The 27,805-nt window shown below is 39.6% G+C and overlaps 1 protein-coding gene across 6 annotated transcripts in view; it reads left to right on the top strand.

The window, feature by feature from the left end:
* dennd1b (DENN/MADD domain containing 1B) overlaps positions 1 to 27,805 on the top strand; it is a 106,377-nt gene that overhangs the window by 59,157 nt on the left and 19,415 nt on the right. For 5 of the 6 annotated variants that reach the window (XM_078258648.1, XM_078258650.1, XM_078258649.1 and 2 more), the window contains 5 exons: positions 4,116 to 4,216; positions 6,607 to 6,652; positions 8,225 to 8,326; positions 17,167 to 17,292; positions 22,118 to 22,219. In XM_078258648.1, the coding sequence (XP_078114774.1) occupies positions 4,116 to 4,216; positions 6,607 to 6,652; positions 8,225 to 8,326; positions 17,167 to 17,292; positions 22,118 to 22,219 (477 nt within the window). The remainder of the gene's footprint in view (positions 1 to 4,115; positions 4,217 to 6,606; positions 6,653 to 8,224; positions 8,327 to 17,166; positions 17,293 to 22,117; positions 22,220 to 27,805) is intronic. The other variant, XM_078258646.1, reaches the window with a different exon arrangement.

A 27,805-nucleotide genomic window follows, 5' to 3' on the forward strand; every position in this document is an offset into this window, starting at 1 on the left:
AATGAGTGTTGTTATATTCCCAGTCCAGTAACATCTCCATTACACTGCCGTTTAATATGAAAGATACGTGAAATCGGGTGGGTCCAGCTTTTTAAGGAAACATCACTGTTGAAGGGTTGTGTAGCTGTTGACTCATCTCAATGTGATGAAGTGTGAAAATGGAGAGCCGTCAGAAGAGTTGAGATAGCAATCCACATGTAATTAACAAATTGTTTTTGTTAACTGTGTGAATCTTTGTGTCATAATTCAGCGTTTGGGTTAATTTCCTGCAGAAATAAAAATTGCGCTAGCTGTGTCCCTATTCCATACTACATACCTAATTCCCTGCAGGTTTTAAGTATGTGGCATGTTCACAGTCTAAAAGTGACACAGTTTGGTAAGTGTGCAACACTGGATCTTTCAGTGTGCTGTTGATTGACATTATTGTCCCACAATGCAATACTCAAAGGAAATGGGGGAGCTGCTCACAGCTGGAAAGTATAAAAACAAGTTGTAGATAGTGGTAAAACAGCTTTGTGAACACAGCAGAAAGCAAAAAAATAACTGTTAAATCTTTGAAAAATATTTGAATGTCTATTTGTAAAGTTTAATTGGTAGTGACATTCCAAAGTCGCAGTTTGATTGACATCAACGGCACACACATTGCTTCATTTCCTGTTAGTATAAAATGATTATGTTGATTTTATTTTTACAGCATAAACAGTATGCTGAGACATTTAGTATGCAATACTAATACCTGTATACTATTAGGATGTAGTCTGAAAGAGGGCATGGCAATTAACTCACACTCAGACCCCCATTATTGACAAAACTGGCGTGTGTGACCTCTCAGCTTAGGTTTATTGCTACCTACTTCAAAGTTGCAATGCAAATTTGATCTCTTCACTCCTCTCTTTCTTCTTCTCCCACGTTCACCTCCTCCTCTCCATCTCTTTCTGTCTCTCTTTTTCTGTCTCGCTTTCCTTTAGTCCTTTTTGAATGGATCTTGGAAAACCAGTGTTAGTGTGGACTGTTTCTGTCTCGGCTACAGCGCACTAAAAAAGCTCTCAGGGCAAAACCAAAGACCTTGACTGCTTTTTGAAGCAGGCTGTCGCTGTATAATCGGTTAGCTTCTCTCAGAGGAAGGGGGTATACACACACACACACACACACACACACACACACACACACAGTGTAATAGGCAGGCAGCCCCTCATTACCGGGCAGAGCCCTGGTCCCTGAGGACTGGACCCAGCACCTAATCCTGTATTTGTTCTTGGGGACTGTATCTGTGATTCTCCATTGAATGGAATATTAAGCACCCAGGTCTTTTGTGGAGCGTGTAAGCCATTTGGCTCCACTCATCTATTATTTATCAGCCTGGCAAATATTTTATCAGCCTTAGCCTCTCATGACCCACTCTCATGTGAAGCCCCACTCTAAATGAAGAAAAAAAAGGGGGTACGATTTCTTTTTTTCCCCCCAATTTATCTTCTTTTTACTTTTTGCTTCGTTCGTTCTAAAATTTGAACAAGGACAGGGATTTGTAGTAAGCTGAATTAGAGAAGCAAATAAGTGAACTATTCCTCTGGAGTTCCTTCCAAGTTGCCTTATCTCAGGCACACTGCCACCTTCATTGCTTTGGAGATAGCAAATAAAAGAAAACAGAAATCTAGATTTGCTCTGTATAAATCATTATCTTAGTTTCAGTAACCCCAACTCCCCCAAGCCAGCCACCCAGCCTGAGAAGAAGAGAAGCTAGAGAGAGAGAGAGAGACTCCTGTTTTCCCTTTCAACCTGAGAGTAAATCATGCCAGTTGGGGGGCTCACCTTGAGGCCGGGTGGAGATAATTGAAGTTGGTTAGCGAGGTGTTCTGTGCCATTACCTCCTGGTACCAGTGAATGGCTGGGGCTTGTCTCGCACTCCCAGAGGAGGAATACACACGCCTGTTGGCGCTCCGCTTAGTGTGTGCGTGCGTGCTCGTGTGGCACATGTACGTATGTGTGTATGTATATCCACAGCCGGATTGCTGACCTCTCTTCATCACAATTTAATGGCCTCTTACCATCCTCGCTTTGGAAAAGGGAGAAGGGTGTGATGGTTTTGATAGTAGCTCTTCCACCAAGTACCTCACTTTCAGACATTAATATTCATAGCATTGATTTATTTTCAGAATTAGCAACAAAAAGGAATTAATCCTGACAGGAGCGTGGCATTGTTGTGTTTTATTTGAGGACGGCAGGCAGTGGAAATATGCATATGTAGATACACAGAGCAAGACACCAATTAAATGTTGATTAAGTCCTAACTATTGTGGGACTGGGTGTATGAGAGATTGCACAGAGACAATAAAAAAAAAAAAAAAAAAAAAAAAAATCCTTGCTTTTTTTCCCTGCCGATATGAAAAATGAATGCAGTTAAAACAAACATGCAGGGAGGGAGGCACATTGGACACACACAGACACACACACTTTTTGTTGTAAGCTTTTCAGATGTTCGGGCTTGATGTTTGGGTGGATTCAAAGGGTGGGGCACTTTTTCCTCTTTCTCTGGCAGCGGTGGTTTTCATTCGCCAGGCTCACCCGCTTTTGGCCGGTCAATTGTGACATTGTGTGTGTCAGTGAGCAGGGGGTCTCCTGGTAGTTGTGCGCGTGTGTGTGATAGTGTGTGTCCGCTTCACACATTGACTGTAAAGCTCCAGCAGTATAACGGCGGCTGCTGCTCCGGGGTCCCGGCGGTATTGGCCTAGCCCACAGTCTCTCTTGGCTAACTCATGTTTCATTCTTTGGCAATTTGCCCTAATGAAGTCCCGCAGGAGCCCCTCAGACCTCTGTTCTCTTTCCATATTTAATCATGTTATTTTAATCTGGGGGATGAGCTAACGCCTCTTTCTCCTGCCGTGTGTGTGTGTGTGTGTGTGTGTTTGTGTGTGTGCGTGCGCGTCTGTGTGTTTGTTGCAGGTCATTACTATAGCTAGGTTTTTATGAGATGGGATGTCAAGAGGGGGAGTGCTGGTTTTTAAGACAATGGGAGACAATGGCTTTAATTTTATGTGTAATGTTGGTTTGACAATGTAGAGAGCTCCTTTGAAAAAGAATGCCATCTTCATGTGATTGCTTCTCATTATGTTAAAAAGATGTTATTTCTCTCTCTCTCTTTAATTTCTTAGTCATAGGAGTTGGAGTAATTTTGATTTTGATGGTTACTGTCAGTACTGTTTTGGGCTTTGTTTGTTGTTTTTGTGCAGGTCGCAGCACAATTCTCACTTTGACATTGAATTCAAAAGCAGTTAATTATGAACCCTGGGCTTGTACTGTATTTGCTCTCATTTCTGTGTTCAAAATGGGTTAGAATCTCTGCTTTGAATTCTTTTTTTATTAAAATGTCTCGATGCCATGTGCAAAAGTGGCAAGATTATTGCAGCGATGACCCACCACAAATGAAACAATATGGTGGAAACATTGTTCTTTTTGTGTAAAGCATGTGTTGCCATTCTTCATGTCAGTCCTTTCAATACTTTTCTTTTCACCTCCTCCATAAATCTTTGTTCCTCTGCTGTGTTTCTGTCATGAGTTTAAGACAAGCGCTCCAGCTTTCAGTCTGTTCTTCTCTTCCTCCAACAATAGCTTGCAGGTCGTGTGTTCATCAACAGCACTAGGCATGTCAATGTACCACTTTTTTTTTCCTGAGGGCTTTTGTTTGTGAGCGAGATTAAAGGCTAATTCATTGAAATCAAACATTGATGATCGACGCATCAACACAAAACATCACCACAGCAGTAACCTTGATCAGACTTCTGGATTTTTTGAAAAATAGGATATTGTTTGGAAGGAAATAGAGCTGAAGTTCTCTCTTCTATAGACTTTAGCAGTGAAGAAACTAAGTTGGATACGTTGTAGAAATGTTTTAGAAATAAAAAAGACAAGCATTATATTTCGCTCAAAGTTATTTTATTGCTTTTTTTTTAACTTGTTGCAGTTCTGTATTTGGGGCAATCCTTCTGAATCCACACAAACCTTCAGTTTAATAATGGAAACTACCAGTAAACATACAGCATAAAGTGTCTTTCTGTTTTTTTGTGTTGCCTTGAAAAGTTGTGTTGAGTTTGTCCTTTTACTTCTTTCTCTTTCTGTAGTTAACTGCATGTGTCCACGGTGCAGCTGCTCTGCTCTTTCCTATGTACTGGCAGCACATCTTCATCCCTGTTCTGCCCTCGCATCTTCTGGACTACTGTTGGTAAGGCTGACCATCTCTGAAACACACACATACATGAACACTCTCAGTATCATCATAATGAATGTTTACAACTCCACCTTTTCTCTCCTTCTTTCTCTCATTATTCAGCCACCTTCCGACACGCACACGCACACACTCACACACACACACACACACACACACACACACACACACACACACACACACACACACACACACACACACACAGACATGTAAACACACACCAGGATATGTGTGCTGGTCATGCACCGAGCTGTGCAGACCTGTGCAGACACACATGTTCACACATTCTCCCACCCGTTCGCATGATTCCTCTTGTGGCACGCCTTCTCCTGTGTGGCCCCTCGACGTAACAAACGACCTGGATCACCTTGCTCCATATTTCATGCCAGTGCCAGCATCACGCTCTCATCATCTTAGCCCTCTCAGGGGTTCATTACCACCCAACTCAACTCAAATCCAATTAATCTGAATGGACTTAATTGAAACTAAATGTAGAGCAGAAGTAACAGCTCATCTACAAATCTACATGTGTTCATATCAACTTCAGACATCTAAAATAAAAGCAGAGTGGAAAAGACAGCTTATGTAAAAGGAGCTGTTTTACGTTGACACTTACAGTACAGTGCTTTAGCACAAAGGGACACGTCAGCTTCAAAACGCTATTCATCACTGACAGTGAAATGTGATTTTCAACACTGTGAAGACTCATCATTATCTTATTTAATCACAGGGATGTCCTCTACACGCTGATTAGATAACTACATTATATTAGATGCTTTTTGTGTGTATGTATGTGTATATGTGCATGCATTTGTGTAAATGTTGGTGAAAGACAGTATATTCATGAAACAGACAAGAAAATGTCTAAAGTTTAGAGCTACAGGCCTGCTGTTTGTTTTGCTGTTGCTTTAAGTTGATTACAGGCCTGTGGCTTCTGAATCATCCTTGCCAGGAATACGCTGACCCAAAGCTATCTGATTATTGCCTCTTCTGTAAACCTCATCATAAAAATGGTTTCTATTATTTGACTGGTTTTGTTGATTTAATCCGTCGTGGTGGATGGGAAACATACTCTATGATTCAGCCTTTCCTTGCCACTAACTTTCAGTTTGAAGATAAATATCACATAAAACAAGAATGACATGATAATAACCATGCAAAGCATTTTTTGAGGGTAGAATGAAAACATTTGACACTTCTACCCTGTTCCAGGTCTGTCTGTACTTTGTGAATCTACCATCTTGTTAGAGGACAAACTCTATTAAATGTCCTGCAAAAACATTTATTGTTGTTATTGTTAATATAATTTATTTTTAGTATAATAGACAGGGGAAATAATAAGAGCTGTAGCATTAGTATTCTTAGTATTTTTCTTATGTCTTTTCAGGTAAATTAATGCTTACTGATAGCCGAGTGTGGAAGTTTTAGAATAAATGGAAAACATTCTTAGACAAAATGTACTTTTTTGAATTACATTTGAAATTTTTAAGCAAAAAGTCAGTGACTCCAAATTAAAAATACTGAATAAAGGAGAAACTTGTTTACCTGGTAACTTAATTTTTTTTAAACCAGTCCAGTAGCACCAGATCAATTTGCTTGCGCTGCTACACACACACACACACACACACACACACACACACACACACACACACACACACCAGTTAATCGAATTGTTTCCCATTTTGAGAGGCATGGTGGTTTCTGGGAAAATAATTTGAAGTCTGATTTTTAGTCAGCAGTCGTGCCCTACATGTACTGTAATATGATTGGGTTAAAGAACAACATATGGATGATAATCAGTTTTGCTGCCTATGTTACCTTTATGTTATCTCATGCAATGCTAGTTTTAATGCATCCAATGCACATCTGTTGCATTACAGTAGTTTTTACATCATTTCTAGCAGTTGTTAAAATAGGTTTTACTTTTAAAAACAAGTCTTTGCTTTAGTCGTATTCTGAACTATTGATTTATTATCATTTATCATCATTTATTTTTTCAAATGAATAATTTAGTGTATAAGATGTTAAAACAATCACAGATGCCATCACAAGTTGTATTACAACCGGGTCATATCTTCAGATTGCTAAACCCTAACAGCATTCAGTTTACAAAATATAGGAATGCAAAGAAAAGCACCACATCCTCACCTTGAAGGGTCTGTGATTTATTCTAGTTTATAGCTTGATAAATAACTAAAGATTAATCAAATATCAACATAGTTATTGAATATATTTATCGACCAATCTTTTAATCAAAGCATAACATTAGGCTATGCATTTTACTTTTTCAGATGTGCTGTGCCAGTGTAGCCACCATAAATATTTATTTACTACATGTAACCATCTGATATTGATACTGCTCACAGCTTTCCTCTCTCCATCCACAGTGCCCCCATGCCATACTTTGTGGGAGTTCATCTTAGTCTGCTGGAGGTACGTTAGTTAATCTGTGGGTATGTGTATGCATATAAAAGTGCATGTATATACACATACATCATTATACTGTATGTGCATAATGTGCTGCTGCAAATTGATGTATGTATTAAAAAAACGGTACTGTATATGAAACTATATAAATGTTGATGTTTCCTAATTTGCATCAGCTATATATAAAATACATTTCAGTGGATTTTCTTAAAAAGAACAACCAATTTACATTGAGGGACAAAGCTGTAACTGTACGTAGTCAATTCCTAGTTTTCCCTCTCTTTATATATGGGCAGTGGTCTAATGCTGCACCTCGTTTGGTGAATTGTGCTCTCAATTTTGGTATAAAATATTTGAAGCTTTAGTAAGGTAATTTTTGGCACCTTCAACACATTGAATTAAAAAAAATCAACAATGTTTTTTCTTCTTCATCTGTCTGTCTTGCTTGTGTGGATTCTTAACCAGAAGTACAAAAAGAGAGAGAGAGAGAGAGAGAGAGAGAGAGAAAAAGCATCTGCAAACAAAGAGCTTCTCTACTTCATTGTTAAACCCTGTGTGTTGGTTGGTGGGTGGGGTGGGGGGGGGGCAAGCCGTCACCAGCACTGCGGTTGTGTGTGAATTTGCACTGTGTGTGTGTGTAATTGTGCAAATGCATATGTTGTGTGTGTGTGTGTGATATTTGTCTGACAGTTGCGGCAGTGGCAGTATTTATCACACTCTGCATCCGTGACAGACCCCCTTTCCGCCACTACATAATTAGTCCAGATCAGCATGTGAGCCTCCACTGCACAGGCTGTCACAAAAGTGACAAACTAGAAATTCACACACTATGCTGCCCCCCCCCCTCCCACCACCACACCTGCCTGCATCCTGCGCCACACTGAAATAATAGTTGAATTTGTCGCCATCAGAATGCACACAGCGCAGCACAGCATCACTCTGTTGTTGTTGATGCATGAGGTTTTGGTGCTGCGGAAAATGTTTGCGCAATCCAAATGTTTCCTCTCAGTGCCATTCTTCATTTTGTGAGCATGTGTGTGTTACAGTAAAGATGTCCTAATATTTATTTTCCTACACGCCATATTTCATCGTTAATCGTAAAGGAGTGTGATGACAGTGTGGTTTTAAAAGTGACCGCTGTGCTTTCTCCTACCTGGGGCTTCAGGACAGAAATGAATTTGTCTGCTTGGAAAAACACCTGGGCCATACTTTTCAAACGTTAACTTACTGTCATGATTTGATAATTAACCAAACTAGGTTTTCAGGCTCGTTGTTATTTATTTAACATACATGTTTCTACCAATGTTCAATAGCAAACACAATTAATTAGTATGGAATGTTAGATAGCAAAAAAAACAAATAGGTTCACTTTGAGAAATAATACTTAAATTCCATTATGTAAAAGCAGAATACTTTTTTTAATTGTTAATTATATTAGAACTTTTGCTTGCAAAATTGGACATGTTGTAATAGTATTTACAGATGGAGATTTCTTCCATATTATGAGATGGTGATTGAAGTTATTAGTGTGGCAGCTTGTGCACTGTTGCTGATAACACTGGACATTTCCTCCTTTAGAGAGTACGCAGTCGATCACTGGAGGATGTGGTCATTCTGAATGTGGACACCAACAGCCTGGAGAGCCCCTTTGATGACCTGCACAACCTGCCCAGTGACGTGGTGAGACACACACACACACACACACACACACACACACACACACACACACACACACACACCTACCTTCAAGAGCTTCTTATTGTCTCATTACAGATGACACATGGAAGGGTTCGTTTTTCCTCTTTTACATTGAGTCTTTCTTGAATAAACACAAATTCTCTTGTTCTCCAATGTACTCTTATACTCACTCACGCCCATGTGCACACACACACACACACACACACACACACACACACACACACACACACACACACATACACAGACAAAACATACACACACAGAAACTTGTCAAAGTATAGCTCTGTCCCCTTCCAACATCATTAATGACTGCAGTACTCGCTCCTCAGATTGTGGCTGTCTAAAGTAAACTCCCGTCGCGGTGTATGACGCTTGAAGGCGAACAGCATTCCCCGACCATCAGAGGCTTGTGGGAAAATGTGCAGCTCCCTTCCCTTCATCTTCATCCATTCTAATCATTATTTCACAAAGTCTTGCATTTCTGCCTGCCCACTGGCACGTTTCTGAGAACCAGAGATAGGAGGTGGGAAAAAGGCAAAGAAAAGAAAAGGCAGAGATGGGTGATTTTCTAGGGGGAGAGAGTGGGAAGAAGGGGGCCAATTACCAGTGTGGGCAGTGAAGCCACCTGCCAGTGCGTCGTCTCTTTAATTAATGGAGCACTGACGCCGGTCAGTGCTACAGGAAACATCACCACGGCGTCAGGGTCGCTCACACACACACACACACACACACACACACACACACACACACACACACACACACACACACTCTGAACAACATGCATGCTTGTCTTCCTCGTCTTTGTCGAAGTAGGAAACTGTTTGTTTATCTGTTTTTCTGGGTTTATGTGTTAAAGCTCCTGTGTGAGGCCCCGCTGAGGCTGCGGACGCACTATTACCCCCACTGCTAACTGCTATTCTCAGGTTCCATCGGACTCCTTCCCTACCTGCAATATATAATTAAATTCACTGCCCAACAGACTCCAGACCTTGTCACATTCCCACACTTCTCTGGTTCTCCTGATTTAGCACTGCTCAGCCCACCACAACTGCTGGTGTGCATTGATGCCTCTTTACAAGCTACAATGATAAGATCTTTTCCTACATTTCCTGCCTACTTTTTAGCCTGTTTTCCTGCCTGCCTTTCTGCCTGGATGCTGGAGTTTCATGACACCTGTCTGCCTCCCTGTCTCTCTCTTGCAGTACTTACCACCAGCCTGGACGTTTCTAGCTCCCGCTGTTTGCTTATCCTGCTTCTTTGCCTGTGTGCTTGTCTGGCTACAGTACCTTCTTTTCACTTCCTGCCTGCTTGCTTTTCTGCACCCAGGGACTCAAGTCCTAAATTAAATTGCAAACTGAGTTTGTCATAAAAAGGAGTCGGGGCTTTTGAAAAGCAACATAAGCAGAGAGAAAAGCCTTTGTCTTTGCCGTGTGATAAATTAAGTGGCAGGCTCAGAGCCTCTTTGCTTTGATCCCTTACTCACCATTTTCCTTACTAATGACAGAACATAGCCTGCATATCATGTCAAATTACACCACCTGAAACGAAAACCTCACTGGCATTAATATATTTATTGCAACAAATTGTTGTTGTTTTTATTCCGATTCACTTTTTTTTCTTTCCTGTCTCCTCTCATCTTTTCACGGAGGCTAGTAGATTAATAAGGAAGCGAGCAGGTACTAATTGAGTGGAATTCCAGGTCGCTTGTTAGTTTGCGATGAGGACATGCCACATGGCATTTGATGTTTGTGTTTACACACAAGGAGATATTTGAGGCATTTTGTCAAACACAGGGCCTGAAATTTTGATTAATGCTGAGCGATTTTCTGCCTGGGTTGAGCTGCCGCGCGTTGTTTCTGAGCTATTAAAACACTCTTCATTTCTCTCCAATTCTCACTGTAACACTGGCTACTTAACACTCAGGCTTTATTCAGTGTGAAATTGAAGCCCTGAGACCTATGAAGTAATGATTATTGTCACTTTAAAAGCCCAGCATCACTTTGTATGAATATATAAACCATGAAATGGAATAAAAGGTGAAGGCCACAGGCAGTTTTTGTGCGTCTTTTAAGTCTAACTAAGAGTGAAAACATAGCACTCTGATGTTGATTTAAGAAAACCTTTAGAGATCCGTCTAATTATGGCAATGCAGGCTGTGAGCACATGTGGACTCTATTATGTGGCTCGGCTGACCAGTGGCCGTGCTTTTAGCAGGTTCAGAGTTCACAGTTGTCCCGAATTAGCCGCCTTCTTTCAGACAGGACCCCTACACCGGCTCCACTAGTGCCCGCCCCTTAATGGTCTTTTCCCGCAACTTCACACATAATATTTTAGATTTATTGACTATTACTAATGCTACCATGCCAGTAGCGGTTCCGTTTGGCAAAAAAAAGGAAAGATCTGAATAACAGAGTAATTGGTAACGGGTCAAAAAAAGGATGCAACACTCTTTTGAGAATGGCGTTTGACATTTTTTAAATTGGAAACGTCATATGAATCAGTGGTTCAGCATTAATTGTACGTTTGTTCTGGATTTGTCTTTATAAATATACAAAGCATGTTTTGACAGTGGCAATAAATTAATCACATGAATCTCTTTAACTTTTAGTTTTGTTTGCCCTGTACATTGTTTTTGTACCTATTTAAAGTCAATCTAAACATTTCTTCTTTTAACCAGTATATTTTGGTATATTTGTATAAAAAATAATGCAGATCAAGGAACTTTTTTTGTTTCTTTATTTGAGTTTGTGCTTTTCTGTTTTGACTCCTATATTTTAGGTAAACATTGTGATATTATTAAAGAACTACATCTTTTGTGTATTTTTAGCAGGTAGTTGCATATTTTACCATTGCCTAAGTTGAACTAAAAGTTTCAATATCTTATACACATTAATAAATCATATTAATCTCAGAGAGACTGTGCACGTGTCAGTAAAATCAATGTGTTGACAAGCACACTGAAAAGAGATATTCCATTAAAAAAAACATTTTTTTCCCTGGAAGATCAAGGTATTTTTGTTTCTCTTTCTGAGATCCACAGTTCCTCTTCTACACAGTGATTTTGCTGATAAAGTTATAATTGGCTTTTGGTTGGTAGTGCTGTTTACCACGCTAGTCATTAAAAGTATCCAAGAATAGCAAATTAGGAGTCTCTTAATTCTGAAAACAAACAGTGTGTGACCGAATCAGATTTATATTTGATCTCGACAATTGATCTCAAACCAATGACGGAAGATTTTTTTTTTCATGTATTATTCTTTCTGTACCACCTATTCAAGGTGAGGTGCTACAATGCAGCTTACATCTTTATTTTCAGATGCTCTCTCTCACATCACAGCCTAATTCCTTCTATTCTCCTCCTTCTCTGACTCTCGCAACTTTGCTGACACTGTGTACCCATACATTCCTAGCCTTCATACATTTGATCATTTGTATTCCCAATCAAGGGGGGAATTTACAGCGTACACTCCTACTTCCTGTTTTTCAAGCTTGCATTTGGAGGTTTACAAATGAATGAGGGGGTTGAGGTTGTGTCTGCGTGCCTCTCCTGAGATCACCTGGCACACTTAATCAAACATCGCGGCTTTAATTTGGTGTTCAGCTCTCCGATGCTCCCAGAAAACAACATCTACATCATCATCTACAACGGAGTACAGCCGACAGCAGGCAAACACACACACACACACACACACACACACACACACACACACACACAAAGAGATTCACCGACACATAGAGACACCTACACATTGTCGGCCAGGAATGTTCGTCAATGACATTCAGATCTAGTTCAAGAGTAAACTTTTGCTACTTACAGATTTTTATGTCCACCAGATTCCCCCATTTTTAATGTTTTATTTCACTGGTGTCCTCACAGTATAGCGGAGTCACTTACAGTAAAGCCCCTCACATGCTGTACTAACTACATGTTAGCTCAGTGCTGGGAATGTGGTTACCCCACCTCAGTTACATACTGTATTTCACAGAAACAGTCTGGCTGTCTACAACACCATAATAACGAGCTCCAAAGCATTTGATTTTGTTGCTGTTGTTGTGTCTGTACTTTACCAACTGCAAATGTCTATCTGCTCATTTGAAACATTATTTTACAGGTTACGATTGTTTTAGATGGCGCTGAACTGTGCATACACTTCTTTTCTGCAGTGTTAGCAACCCCTCATTTACTCATGTGGAGTTTAAAAGCTGCACTTCATTTTCACATTCTCGTTCTGCCGGCGGTTCACTCCGGATTAGGAGTCAAAAAGAGAGAGCAGCATCACCCACTGCGTTAGTTATTGAAGTGAGAGATGACATTTAGCTGTAGTTAATTATGTATGCAAAACTCAGCTGCTATAAGAGGTCAGCTTGACAAAGTAACCCCACACCGGGGAGAGTCTCATGGCAATGAGATAGCCCTATTAAAACACACACACATACACACACACAGACTTTTTCTCCCCGTTGCGTTTTCACTCTTTATCATTTCGCTTGGCTATTGCATGTGCTTAACAGCAGATCAACATACTGAATGACTAAGAATTATATGTCTCAGTATGTGCCTTAATAGTTTGTCTATATTAGTCACTCGTAGTTTTTATTATTTATTTATTTCCTGACATACTTTGCTAATTTAATATTCATATTTGCTACCAAAGACTAGAGGTTAGTGATTTTATGTGGTTAGTTATGAAAGATTTTAAATAACTCCACCCTAATAACTTAAGAAGTATTCCTATTATTGTGAAATTTGCCGTAAGACCTAAAAAAAGGAGGTTAATTAAAAAAATACATAAATTATAAAATACCAAATATTCCTATTAAATTGAATGAAGAAATTTTATAGAATGCAAGTTACATGCTCATGTACAGTATGTGTGAGCGTATATGCCGGTTCTCCATGTGTCTTTGTTCAGAGTTGTGTGTGTGCGTCTGTGTGTGTGTGTGTATGTACGTGTATGTACGTGTGTGTGTGTGTGTGTGTGTGTGTGTGTGTGTGTGTGTACAGTTCAGACTGCAGCACATCAAAAGAAAGTGGGAGATTTTCATAACTATTTTTTTCTTTGTAGTTCTTTAATTGCGTCCCAATGGCTTTCTTTCCCTGGACAGAATCTTAAACAAAACATTCTTTTTTTGTGAGAAGAAAACCCAACTTTTTATTTATCTATTTATTTTAACAACAGACAAGTGTCAGGGTCGTTATTTGGGAAGGTTTTTTTTTATGCTTTAGTGAAAATTTAGAGGAAAATTCTAAATATATATTTAGAGTTTTTGAGTAGCTTTTTTAACATATATATACATATATATTTTTTTTTTTATTTTTTTTTTGCTTGTTAACTAGAAGTGGACGTTAATGATATGTCCAATAGTTAATTAACAGCAATGACCAGATTTTATATGTTGTGTGGTGTGACTGATTATATGAGCACTTTCTATAGAAATATTGCTTGTTGTCATGCACAACATAACGTGATTAAACTATAATTATTTTATCTGGTTGAGTTTTAGAATAGAGCAGTAGTAGTTGTAGGCTACCTCATCTCTTACAAAGACAGCGAGAGGTGTTTGTGTCTTTGTCGAGTTTGCCATCAGAATTTCTATTTTGATATTGTGTGGGTTGTAAATATACACAGTACCTGAGTATTCTGTATTCACGTGCATGTGAGAATGATATGAGTAAGGGCCCTAGGGAGGATACCACTGTAGGTGACACCACCAGGCACCGTGTGTGTCCATGTGTACATTCACACAGATGCCTGGTGTCACATACAGTGGTATCATCCCTTACAGTCAGGCAGGGATCATCATTGCACCTGCTAATTACCATCTCCAGCTGGAGAGTTAAATGGAGATCTGTTCTATGTCTGACCTTTGACCCCATGCTCTTTATGTGACGCACTTCAAACCCTGTTTGGGGCTGGCTAGGCTGGGCCTTAATGAGGCCCCATGTCTGCCCTCTGTGGGTTGTGCGCCTTAGATGCCCCACTTTCATCCCCAACTATCTTCCCTTGATGTAAATTGAAAAGATCACAGCTATGGGGAGAAGACCTGTACAGGAAAGGCCTCTCTGCATAGATTATGAATATCATAACTCAACAGTTTTTTTTCTTCTTCCCTCTCCTCAGCCACCCACTCCCCTCTCTCCTCCTGCCACCCCTTCGCTGTACAATGCTATAGTTCTAATTGGACCCAATGGGGGACTCTCTGCCTTTGATCTCATCACCGCCACTGTGACTTTACACTAAAAAATGTCACTGCCAAATAGGGTTATCACCTGTAGAGCCTGGCCTTCCTCTGATGCCTGTACGCATCTCGTTAGCTTCACTCAAACTGTAGAAGTTAATTAGTTTGACAGAGCCATTACCGTGAAGGCATACCTGATGATTGTGGCGTAGGCGCCATATTCAATATCCAATTACTAAACACACATTTATTTTTTGTGTCAGGTATGTGAAGGAGCGCATAAAAGACTGTGCTTAGATTTTCTGTTAGCAAAAAAAATGATACTCTGGTATCTGTCATGCACTTCTACTATATTTGTTATGTGACAATTAAATTAATTGCCACGTGTGACTAAAGATTATTTTTCATAATGCCTTATCTTGCTCGTGAATAAATGTGAAACTTTGATTTTATTACTTTATCACCCATTTTTCTCTGGGTAACAAAACACAAGTGATTGTGTCCCCACCTCATTAAAAAGTGGTTGCCACTGCACTCCTCTCACCCGTTCAAAGCTGTTGTACAGAACTCTGTGTGCAGAGTGAACTCCGTTGCTATCCCGTCTTCTCTGACAGTCTTTGGGGTATGCCTCCCCCACTTAGATTGACATTGTGTTTGCTTTGATTGGAGAGAAAAAATCAGTGAAAATGCACATAAACATGAAATATTAATTTAGAAAGGGCTTTACATAAACATAAAAGCATTTAGCACAATGAGTGAATATGGAGATGACACTTGTTAATTTAACCGTGATAAACTTCCTGTTTGATGCCTGGGAGCATTTGCAATGGCAGCACAGGGACGTTGTGGAGAGTGAGAAAGCCCAGGGGAGAGGAATGCACGCTGTTCGTTTTGTCTTTGTCCCAGTTTAAGGCTGCCACTCTCTCTGTCTCGCTTTATCTCCTTCTCTCTCAGCCTCTGTTTCTTTGTGCCTGTCCTCTCTATGAGCTGTGTGCTAACACTTTGCTTCTCCTCCCTGAAGTCGTCCAGATAGGCTAATTGCAGATGCCAATCCCTCTAACGCTGCAGCTACACAGCATGATATATTTGGCCACCTCTAATTGAAGTAGACCTGATCAAAATTGTATCACATTACAGAAGAACTGGGGTCATTTAATTGCAGACACAACCCTTAAATCTTCTCCTGCTTTCATCTCCTCTTATTTCTCTTCCTCCCCACCAATACTGCTACAATCAAATGGCAGCATTAAAACCAATGATATAGATTTATAGAATCCGTTTTTAAATGTTCTATGCTGCTTCACAGAGGCAGACAAGCCAGACAATTAACATACAGTTATCTGACACACACTCTGAACACAGAACCACCAGAGCACACCCCACAAAATGTTGCACTCTATAAAGAGGTGATTGAATGGACTGGTGAAATATGCAGTGCAGTGTTAAATCTAATTGTCAGACTGCTAACCAAAAAAGTTAATTCCTTGTTGTTTCACACACTTTTATCAGTTCTGCATGTGCAGTCAGTTTTGTCGCCCCATATTCAGACAGCAGAGTGGTGAAGGAAGAAGGTAGAACATCCTCACCTGGAGCGCTTTGGCTTACTCTGCCATGAGCAAGACAGCAAATTCTTACTAGCCACTGGCTCAGTAGGCGTTTTTATATACAGTATATATGTATAGCTTTTTATATATTGGTATAGAATATAAGATGAAACCATGTGAGGATGTACAATTAATTTGTTTTTCACTAATTGAAATTAAAATTGTGATTCAAGCCCGTACTACTGCACAGCCCACACCAAACTGCATTACAGTAATCCAGACCTCCTGTGCAACCCAATCAAACGTTGTGCTTTTGTGCTACGCTGGCACAGCCCACACAGAGAGCAGCGGTCCCTCGCTATCCCTGCCTCCTCCTCACTCTGCCACAACACAGTCCGACTACTGCTGAGTAGGTGAGGAGAGCCTCTTGACAACTTCCTCCCCAGACTCCCCAGGGCCCGCTGGCCAGGGTGAATCTTTTGTCATCCTAAAACAAGCTTGGGCCTGCTGCTCCTCCACTCTCGCCTGGAGTCCTGGAAACAGAGCCAGGAGAGGGGAAATAATTAAAGACATTTTATGTCAAGAGTCCCTTTCTAGAGGGAGTTTTGGAGAGCCAACAGGGGAGGGGGAAACAAGAGGATTGGAAAGAAAGAGGAGAAGAGTAAGAAATGGAGGGAGAAGTGAAAAAAGCAAGAAGGTGATGGGGATGAGAGCGGAGGTGGCAGTGTAGAGGGAGAGGGTGAGAGAGGAAGAGCAAAGATGCAAGTTTCCATTTCCTCTCTGCTGTCCCCTCCCTCTCGTCGCCCCCCGTCCTCCGCTCAATTAGCAAAGCAGCAGGTGCTCCCAGCAGCACAACAGATAAGCTTGGGGGAAAGGCTTAAGCTTTTCCCTTTCTTTTCTTTCCTTTTTTGAGATGACCTGCAAATGTGATACTTCACACCCAGAATGGGCTAGCTGTTTCCTCCACCAATTTCAGAGGTGATAATTTAACTTTTACCCCCCATCTCTCCCTTTCCGCCCTCCCACCTCTCTCTCCCTTTCCTTTACTTGCTGTCTGTCTCTTTCTCTCCCACATTCTCTCTTTCTGTTTTCCACCAGGTGTCCTCTCTGAAAAGCAAGCTGAAAAAGCAGTCAACAGCAACAGGATGTGGTGTGGCGAGGGCCTTCCTGAGAGTGCAGGCTGCTCTGTTTGGATCCTATCGAGATGCCCTCAGATATAAACCTGTAAGGATCCAGTGTCATTAATCACCACCAGTTATCTTGTGTAATAGCAACGCTGTGTCATGTTGGAGCCTTACTTTCTTAAATCATTTATGTTAGGATATATGCTTGTTTACCATCAAACCCAGAGTGTGATACATACATCCGGTGTTTGAGCTAACCTTGTTTAAAGGGTGGTTTCACCCAAATTACAAAACAAAAACCATTCTTTCTCACTTTCCTCTAGTGGTATCTAGCACTACAGAGAGTACAGAACGTTTTGGTTTTAATAATCCAAGTTTTTGAGATAACCGTGCCCAATACGACGGGTGTGAGTGGAGTTTTGTCTGTGATCATCACAGCAAAATGTCTCACTTACTCTGGATAATCACTAAACACACTGTTGACGGTTTTTATAGAGATTGTTTCTCTTTAATATTGTTAGGACCCGAAATTAAATTCCATCTATTGTACTGGGGTGGCAGCAGAAATCTCAGAGACAGATATCTCAAAATGTAAACTAAAACTATCTGCATCTTAAGGTAAGTGAGAAAGAATGTTTCCTTTTTGTAATATGGCTGAACTGCCATTTAAACTCATCTCAGACTTGCCTCTGTACTGGACAGCAAAAAAACATATTTATAACTACTATTTTTAAAACAATGATCACGATCTATCGGATTGCGTATAAAAACAACAAGAACACATTGCATGTTCAGTATGAAAGCCACAGATTGTTTTTTCATTCACAAGCAGAAATATTAACAGAAGTGCATATAATATATTTGCTCCTCAGACTGTGTAGCATGCAGTAGCGATCTCAGTTTGGGTGAGGTGAGTCAAATTTAACTGGAGTCTGGTTAGACTGGGGCAGTTCTGACTGAAGGTAAAAGGTGTGTTTTCAGCTGGAGCGCAGATCTAAGGTGGGCCTGTCTGGCAGTGGCAGTGAAATGTCAGAGGAGCTGAAAAGAGTCAGGACGTTACCTTTGAAGATCCCTTTTAGCCACCTTTGGTGTTTTACTCTCCTTTACTTAGCCCCCCTAACATTTCTTTTTTGGATCTTTTCTTCTTATCAAGTCTGAGTCAGAGCAGAGCAAAGTACAGCATGTCCTGTTTGTCAAATAGCGAAGCCTTTGTTCCTTTGGTTTTGAGATTAATTGGACTTTGTGGACTCCCGGAGTCAAGATGCTACATTATTGATGCTTTCTCTCTTTTCTCTGTATACAGACAGTATACGAACAAACTGCCTCCCCTCTGACACAAGCACTGAAACTCACTGCATGTGTGTGTGTGTGGGTTTGTGTGAGCACAACATGCAGTTATTTCTCAGTTCACTCACACCATCTTTTCTTTTAGACAGTATCTGTGTAGTTAACATACATGCACAAACAAGCACATCTGCTTTAATGAAGTTACCGATGATACTCGCTGTGTTCTGATATTTGTGGAATATCACGCTGCTCGTGATTGTTCTGAGCTGAGAAAAAGATCTTCGCAGAAAGGGCTGAGCTGAGCGCTGTGGTTCACAGGCCCATATGCCTCAGCAGAAGGAGAGGTGTGGATGTTTGGTTGGAGTCTTGCTGAGCTGTAAATGAAACAATACTGGAAAATGATAATGATTTGAAAAGCAATCAGCTGATTAGAACAGCAGTTCTGTGGTCATCAATTTCAGCTCACGTTGATGCTCCCCCAGGTGCTTTTCATCAGCTCAGAGCAGCACACACGTGTCTGGCAAAATGAACCTGAAATAGCAGTTCAAATTAGTTCTTACCACCATTGATGAAGCAAAGTCGTGTGCACATATTCTGTAGGTGTGTGCTCGGTACTATTTAGGGGCAGAATTAGCCAAAGTTCTACTCAAAGTAATCAGTTCGTATCATCCAACCAGGTGTGAAAACTCTGAGTACCATCACGTTTCAAAAGTAGTTAAAACCGTTTTAGATACAAAATATTACACATTGCATATTCTCATGTATAGAATATCAATATAATGTGTTCACATACAGACAAGAACACACTGGTCTATATCAAGGTGCAATTTGTTTTTGAAAAGGAATCTTTTTGAAACATCTAGGTATAACTAAAACAAGCGGTGTATATTCAAATGAAAAAACAGCTCGGTTTGGTTTTATTCAGTCATAAAACAACCTACTGTACACTTAACACACTCCATTTTTTTTTTTTTTTAGGGAAAGATACTTAGGGGAAAGATACTTAGACATAGACATTTGTTCAACAAATCTCTAATGTACAGCATTTATAGCTATTGCTAATTTCCAATGCCCGTCCCTAGAAGGGCTTTTAAACAGTCATGAAAACAAACATTAAACATTGCCACAATTAAAATACATAAAGCACATACACATACAAGACACCTACATCTGTAAAATTGAAGCATCAAAGAGGATAATAACCCTTAAAGCTTAAACTACAGTGAGCACCGTTTATTCTAAAGAGTATTTGGAATTTCAGTCTTGATTTAAAGAAGCCGTTCCTAGTCGTTCAAATTAAATGGCAATGAATAACAGCATTTTGTTTAATTATTATATCCACGTGGAACAATGCTTACACAATAATTAACTTTTTTTTTTTTTATTATGATCTCATTAACAAACAATGCGCACTTGATAATCGAAAGAAAATGGCTACACATTTGCGCTAAAATCAACGCATAGAGGCACATAGATTTAGCAGCGTCCACATCTTTTAAACTATCACAGAAATTGATATTGTCATATTTATAGATTTCCTATAAGCTTATTGCAACTTCAGTTCCCCCTAGATCCAAACCTTCATCCACAGAGAACTGCAGCCTTGTTCTGGCACGTTGAACACATCTGCTACATGATGAGGTTCTTTTTCTGTATAATTGTTTCTATGTAATGGCTTTCTTAATTCTTACAATCTCTTATGTAACGATCATACATTTCATTGCTTGATGTCAGGCTAACATGAAACATAGATAAACTTGTAGTTGTCTTTATAGATTGCCTTTTTTCATGTCTGTAAAGTAGGGGCTTCTGTTTTATTCAAGTGTTTTAAAATGAGTTTCATGCTCACACTTACTGTATGGAGGACAGTCCAGTTTGTGTGACACATAAATTATGTGATAACACCAAGTCTTATTTTTTAAAACACAAAACACCATTTTGCACTGAATGCATGTGTAATGTGTGTATTGACTTCAACATAACACATGAATTACCATGGCAGCTCAGATTGTAGCAGCCTTGGGAGTGAACAAGTAGTGCTCACTCATCGCTCTGCATTTACTGTAAAATGAGCCTTCCCTTAAAGGGTTGTTTGGATTTTTTGAAGTGGGGTTGTATGAGGTACTTCTCCTTAATTAGTTTTTTACCTACAGTAGGTGGCGGTCAGCCCACCCCCAATTTGGAGGAGCAGACAGGAGTACCGATGAAAAGAAGCTAAGCAATGTACTGCTGTTGACGGTGCAGTTTAACCACCTAAAAAAAAAAAGGCCCACCTAAAAAAATGAATATCCGTTTAAGTGTACGCCACATTTAGAATATTTTCACCCATTTACCTTGCTGTCAGACAACCCTTTCCGACAGGGATCTAAAGCCTTTATATCCATCTATGCTCTCTTCAAATCCACCAGACTCCTTTTGACAAAAAAAAAGAAGTCATTTTACCATTAAGAGTTGTTGGTCTTACGCTGCCTCGATTGGTTAGTGAGTGTTATTGTGTTTTAAAGGGTTAGTTCAGATTCACCAAAAGTGCATGGCCCTCTCTTTTCATGCAGTTACAATACTGGCCCAGCCTCATGTTGTTTCTCTAGATAAACTTTGTTTGACTAAATCAACTCCATTGGCTACATAGTTAGTTGTTAGTCTCAGCATGCTATTCAGTTTTGTTAGCTGCAGATTGATCCGAGGCTGGAGCAACCAGATGGAAACGGCAGAGCTGATTAAACTACAACAAGCTACTTTCAACTCGGCTTTTACAAGAGAATATGCCTTAAAAACTTTTAGTGATGTAAGTGGAGCAGTATTCATGTGATGTAATTTGGGCCACTGGTATCATCCGCCCATCCTCGAAAAAAGGGATTAGTCTCCGGTGTTGTTAAGTTGTTTTTATTTGCCACACTGTACTCATAGCCTGGAACAGACAAAGCACATTGTTTTACACCAGAAGAATTTAGAGCATCATTGAAATATGTGAGAATGATGTTAATTATGAGAAAAACATGAATTGGAAATGACTGTAGGGCTGCGTGTGATTGGCCTGCAGTGGTTCTGTTGTCATCCTTCGTGTATATAGCTCACAGGCCAACAGGCATGATGTAAGAAATAGTAATAATGTGATCATTTGTTCATGTGGAGTACTGGGGAGTTTACTGGGACACTGTCTTCTGGTCCAGGGAATCTTTGTGTGTGCTCTTCCAAGGGAACAGTTTTAAAGAGCACTGTTTTCTTTTTTTTTTTTCTTTTTTTTTTCTTTTAATAGTCTTCCTCCTCCTCCTTTTTGATCCTTTCTCTTTCCTTCCTGTCTCTCATTTAGACTCAATTTCTGTTGTCAGGCTCACTAATGAAGAAATCAGTTGAAATACTCCTTGTTTATTTGAAGACGTTTTAATAGTGCATAATGATAATAGACATGAGGTGATTGTCTAAGTGCTGTGAAGCATATTATAAATAACCTTGTTTAGTTTAGACCCCCTGCCTTTTAAGTCACCACACGCAGCTGCTTTTGTTTGCTGTGGCTCATTTCTGAACTAAGTAAACATGGTAAAAAAACAGATTGGTATGAAGAAAAGTGGGCCAAAATGAACAAGTATACTTTTTTATGTTATTTTCTTTTGCCAATAATGTCTCTGTGGATTCCTCAGGGAGAGCCAATCACTTTCTGCGAGGAGAGCTTTGTGAACCATCGATCGAGCACCATGAGGAACTTCCTGTCCATGGCCGTCAACCTGCAGCTCTTCAAACAGGTACTAACAAGTGTGCGTGCGTGCGTGCATGCATGTCAGTTTCTTTTAACCAGCATTAACTACAAATTAATGGTGTACTGTAATCTGTCAAATTAATCTGATCCTAGTAAATGTTTATGGATGTTCTGGACATCCTATTTAACTTTTGAAATCTGAACATTTACTGATCTTCAAATCATAATTATATATCTGCTGGCACTTACATAATGAACATCTCTAGCACAAATAGAAAAAGATGACTAAGTGCTTTTATTGTAGGTTACTCTGTCTTCTCTCATCAATGTCAGTTTATTTTGAGCTGTTTCTTTTTTGATCATATTTTTTATTTAGAAGGGGGAAAGTCTTCATTTTTACAGATGTCTCTCAGCACCTCTCGGCAAACTGTTAGCTGAGTAAAGTCAGCATTTAGTATCTTGACAGTTCAAAAGTTCAGACTGAGGAGAAATGGGAAAGAAAGAGGTCTGGGATTAAGGATGGTTATTGACCCCTAGAAACTGTTTACTATAGTTATCTCTCAACACACTAAGACTGTAACGTCTTAATATCTCTCTGTTTGCTCAGTTTTGCCTGGTGTACAAACAAAACCATGATTGGTTAGGCCTGTTAAATGTATTTTTACTGTACAAAACCATATCAAGGTCGAATTCTGTCTTTCACATGTATGCACAAGCCTGAAAAAGCAAAACATGTGGCGTATGTGAATATCCACCACTAGTAGAGTGGAGTAGTCTTATCAACTCCACTGTGTGTGTGTGTGTGTGTGTGTGTGTGTGTGAGAGCGTGTGCACAGGTATTCTTTATTCATATGTGGTTACATAGCCCCCCAAATCCCTTCAGCAATACTAAACTTCGCCGAGCCAGAGCCGAGTGGAGAGACACTTCTGGCTTCGAAGAAAATTTCCTTTCACCCCTTGAATTTTTCTTTGTGCTCTCTGACCCGTGATAGTAGTGTGATTTACCCCCGAGAGTTACAGCACAGCGGCCCTCAATCAGCCTTTTGTTTCTCTGGACACTCTGCCCCATCTATAATTTTCCCAGGCAGAGTAGATAGTGAGCAGCAGTTCAAAGCATCCTCCCGGGCTGGCTCCTGCCTCAGCGGTAGCATTGGGAAACAGGCCCTTATCTCCTCCTCCTCCTCTCCAGCACGGGGGTTGGGGTGAGCTTATCTCCTTCACTCCTCTTTCGACTAAAGTGAGAGAGGCCAGCGGTCCGCCCAAGCTCTGCTCTGGCCATGACCCACATCCGCTCACAAACACGCAAACAATACTTGACTTGCAAGGCCACACGCATGCACACATTCATTTTTATAAACTGAAGTACACACTCTGGGACTGGAAATGTTTAGATTTTTTCCAGTACTACTCCTTGTTTTGTTATTGATTGTTTTTATACCAATGTGTTATTGTTTTTTTGTCCTATTGCACCTATAATCCAATATATATCTTCAATGCCAGTATATCGCAAATTATTTATAGGCTTTTAAGTAGGACTGCTGTCTTATTAGTATGCCCCTTAATTAAGAAACATAGCATGTGGCCACATACAATGAGTAATAAACTTTGGCTGCTATGTTCAATTCAATTCAAAGGACCTTTATTGGCATGAAAGTTTCAATAACAATGTTGCCAAAGCATCAAAGTACAATTTATTCAAATATTTGGACAGTACACAGTAATATGAACATTAACACAACATTAATTATGTTTTGTATTTCTGGCTATGTATTGTGATATATATTAAGAACATGTATTAAAATCCACAAACGTTGCATTGCTGATATTACAATAGAAGCAGGGATTAACCCTTTACAGTGGCATACTTTTATTTTTTAATTATTTTGTTTGTTTGTTTTCCCTATTCTCCAGCTGAAGTTAAAAGGTTGTGCTTTATTTCCAAAGGCGATTGACATAGGATAGTGTAAACAAACAGGTTGGGTTCCTTAATTATCAAGCAACCAGTCATTAGTGCTAGACTAGACTGAAACAACATGTTTATATTGTATGTTTACAATATATCCGATTATATGTCATCTATTCACTTGCAAACAATGGCCTATTATAGTGTGGAATTTGTCACTGTCGCCTATATGTCAACAATAATTGGTCAAAGTTGAGCCAAATTCAAACCATATTATTGGACTTGATAGACCACAACACACATGTAATGTCAAGGTGTTACCTGAGTTTGAGGTGTTACCATTTCAGCAGGAAATTGCTTTTCTACAGGTGATTTTGTTTTCATTCCTTGTAAAGCAGCTCTTTTGCTTCACAAGTAATTCCAGTTTTATAGAGTGAACAGCATGGAGCTGTTCATGCAAATTCAGCAAAACATTAGTAATACTTAAGAAGCTGAATGACCTCGTAGACAGAGAGCCTATTGTGTGCTGTCATGTCATTAAAGGCCATCAATTATTTTCAATACCCCTATTAAAATATATTATTGTAACAAATGACTTACTGTAAGATGTTGGATAAGAACACCTTCTTAAAAACTAAAATGTGAACGTTTGATTTGTGTGCAGGAATAATAGTCCTAAAATCTTGTGCCTCTATGAAATATAGACACTAAGTCAACAATAAAATAAATGTACACATACATACCTCTTAAAATGTCACAGTTTTACCTTCGAGCACACTTCTGTTCTGTTCCTGTTTCCTCTGTGCTTGGTCCAGCAGCCCATCTTTGTTCAGAACAGAACAAGTGGGAGAAGTCTTCTAAAAGTATGCGTGGGGAAAGCCTGTCGACATTAACCTGCTTCCTATCAACCATTCTCAGCTCCTACACACTCACAAGCGCGCGCGCACACACACACACACACACACACACACACACACACACACACACACACACTCTGTCGTTCATGTGTGTGTATTGTGATAGCAGAGACTGATTCAATGAAGTCTCTTCCTTTTATTGACAAAACTAAGCCATACACAGTTTTATTGAGTCTGTAGGGGGACTTGTAGTCTGTTAATTTACTGACAGGAGCCTGTATAGACATGTCCCATCAATCAATAATCATCCGTCATTCTCGGCGTGTATGACCACAACAGCCGAGCCATTGATCGAAAGGGGGAAAGGTGTGTCCTTACAAAATCAAATTATCTGATTGAAAATCTTATTGTGTAGTTGCTCCATCCACTCCATATCACAGCTGTTACAGTGAGCTGGAAATTATAACCAATAGGAATGATGGATAAAACTAGCTGCCTTGTCCAAACAAAGTGTTTTAAAATGCTTTAAATTCATTACTTCTAATGGCTGCTCGATGCTGGCTCCAAAAACGTTCTTTCTGATAGTTCCAACTTCTTTATTAAAATACAAAATAGACTGGGATCTTCATAGCATATGAATAGCAAGTCCTCTTATGTGTGTCTCTCTGTGGCAAGTTTGAGAGTTATCAATTGGTTAAGAGATATTATGGCTTAAAAAGAACTATATATTGCTATACTTATATCTGATTGACATGCATTGCAGCTTACTGTATGAAGCACTGATAGTTGTTGCCACTTGCTCCTCAGGCCTTCTTCCTTTTGGCCAAATTTGGATTTCCATGCTCTAGTAACTAGCAAAGATTGTGGCGAGCTGTAAACCCAAATCCAGCCTTCAAAACCTTCCCATCAGAAACCTATGAGCGACATGATTTCCGCTACATCCCTGAGTATCTACACTTTATGGGCTAAAATTCCAGGTTGCAAAAATTACATTTCCTTTAGGCTCTTCATGTATATCTTTGTAAATGAACCCCTGTGGAGTCCTAATCCCAATTTCCGGCTCCACAATATCCAGATTTAAAATAAATCTAGTCCACTATGGCCGTGAGTCAATGTGCTGATAGCCAGATGGAATAACTATCCCTGTCTACGGTCTGCAACTCGAACAGCAACAGGAAACAAGATGACATGTAGACATGAAGAGATGGAGCAGGATTCACCTCCAAGTCTAACTTTATTTACACATCTAGTTTGGGTTGAGTGTGTTTAGTAAAAATAATATTTAAGCAAAATTATGTAATTGTTAATGGAGTAAATTTGTTTTTATGTCATTGGATTCTGACATATTGACAAAGTGTGCATTTAAAAGTCTGCTACTTTTTGTTTGAATGAAGCTGGTCCTGACGTCCCACCCTAAAATTATTTTCTGTTTCCGTTGAGAGATTTTTTTGGTCTCTCTTTTAAAACAAAGAAAATGAGCCCTTGTATTGTGTTCTTGTTGTGTTTGTGTATGTGCACGTGTGCATGAGCAAGTGTTTTTTTAAGTGGGTGTGTTGTGTTTTGTTGATCACAGTCTGCCATTGTTGAGTAATGTCCAATTAAGGCCCACAGTGAGGCAGGTAATCTGGCCGGGGTATGTAGGGGGGGAGATAAGTGGAGGCTTTGGCTAGGTGATGATTTGGGATGATTATCTGCACTAATTGGGCCAGCTAAGTAGCAGAGCAGTGGTTGAAACCTGCATCTCACCTCTAATTAAAATGATCTAATGATGAGTCTCCGGCTCTTTTGACCAGAGGAGCGGGTAGCTGTGTCGGTCGCTAGTTAGCAGGCTGTCCCTGAGGACAAGCGCCCTAAAACAACCTACACTGTTGTTACACTTTGAACACAGTGGCAGAGGTGGGAAGAGGATTGCTACAGTTATTATCTGACTGTAAAGTATTAAAAAGAATAGTGTATCATTTGTTGTTGTCCTTGAAAATACAAGAGTGCTTTAAAGGTAGGAGGTGTTGATTGTTAATTCTTGCAATCATCAGTCAAAATAGATTTTAGCTTTAAATCCAAATGCTTTATATATACTAATTACTTTGAAAGACACTATAACTGATTGTTAGCTGCTTTTCCCTCCTACCTTTAAACTCTGCAGTTAAAAAGCTACTGCAAATTTGTTTTTTTAAAGCTTTACACACAAACTGGTAGAAACTTAGTTTTTCAGGACTTTTGCAGACTTTTGGCCCCACATCTTGAAAATGAAAGAAAAATACTATATTGTAGTTCCGTGTTTTTTTTTGTTACACCAGAAACTTGCCAATATTAGCCCAAGGATTTTACTGGAAGGTATTATTTCCACACAGTGATTTGCTGATATTATAAGACATGGGACAGGAAACTAACAGGAACTTGGGGGTCAATGTGGTTGGATTTAGCTAATAGAAAACAGTGCAGCATATGTGTGACGGAGTGATCTAAATTCACATAATTGTTTTAAAGATTTTCTTCATGTTCAGTATTCAGAAAGATGATATACGGTTAGTGCAGTTTTTTCCTGCAAGTAGTACAATCCAACTGTCAGTCACATAACTGAGCCTGTAAACTGCTCGGAGGAGGCACCAGAGCTCTTATAAGCCAAAATGATAAGGAATGTGTTAAAAACTATCTACTTTTTATATATATATATATATATATATATATATATATATATATATATATATATATATATATATATATATATATATTTCTTATGCCTTTCCCTCTCATCACTGCTTTTATTTGGTCACAGCCTGTAAAAACTAGATATTTCTCATGCTTTAATGTCTAAAGAATGCTGTTATTTTTTGTTGTGTTAATCACAAATATCAGTGAATGTGTGTGTCAG

Source organism: Sander vitreus, chromosome 9, assembly GCF_031162955.1.
Source record: "Sander vitreus isolate 19-12246 chromosome 9, sanVit1, whole genome shotgun sequence".
Lineage (NCBI taxonomy): Eukaryota > Metazoa > Chordata > Actinopteri > Perciformes > Percidae > Sander > Sander vitreus.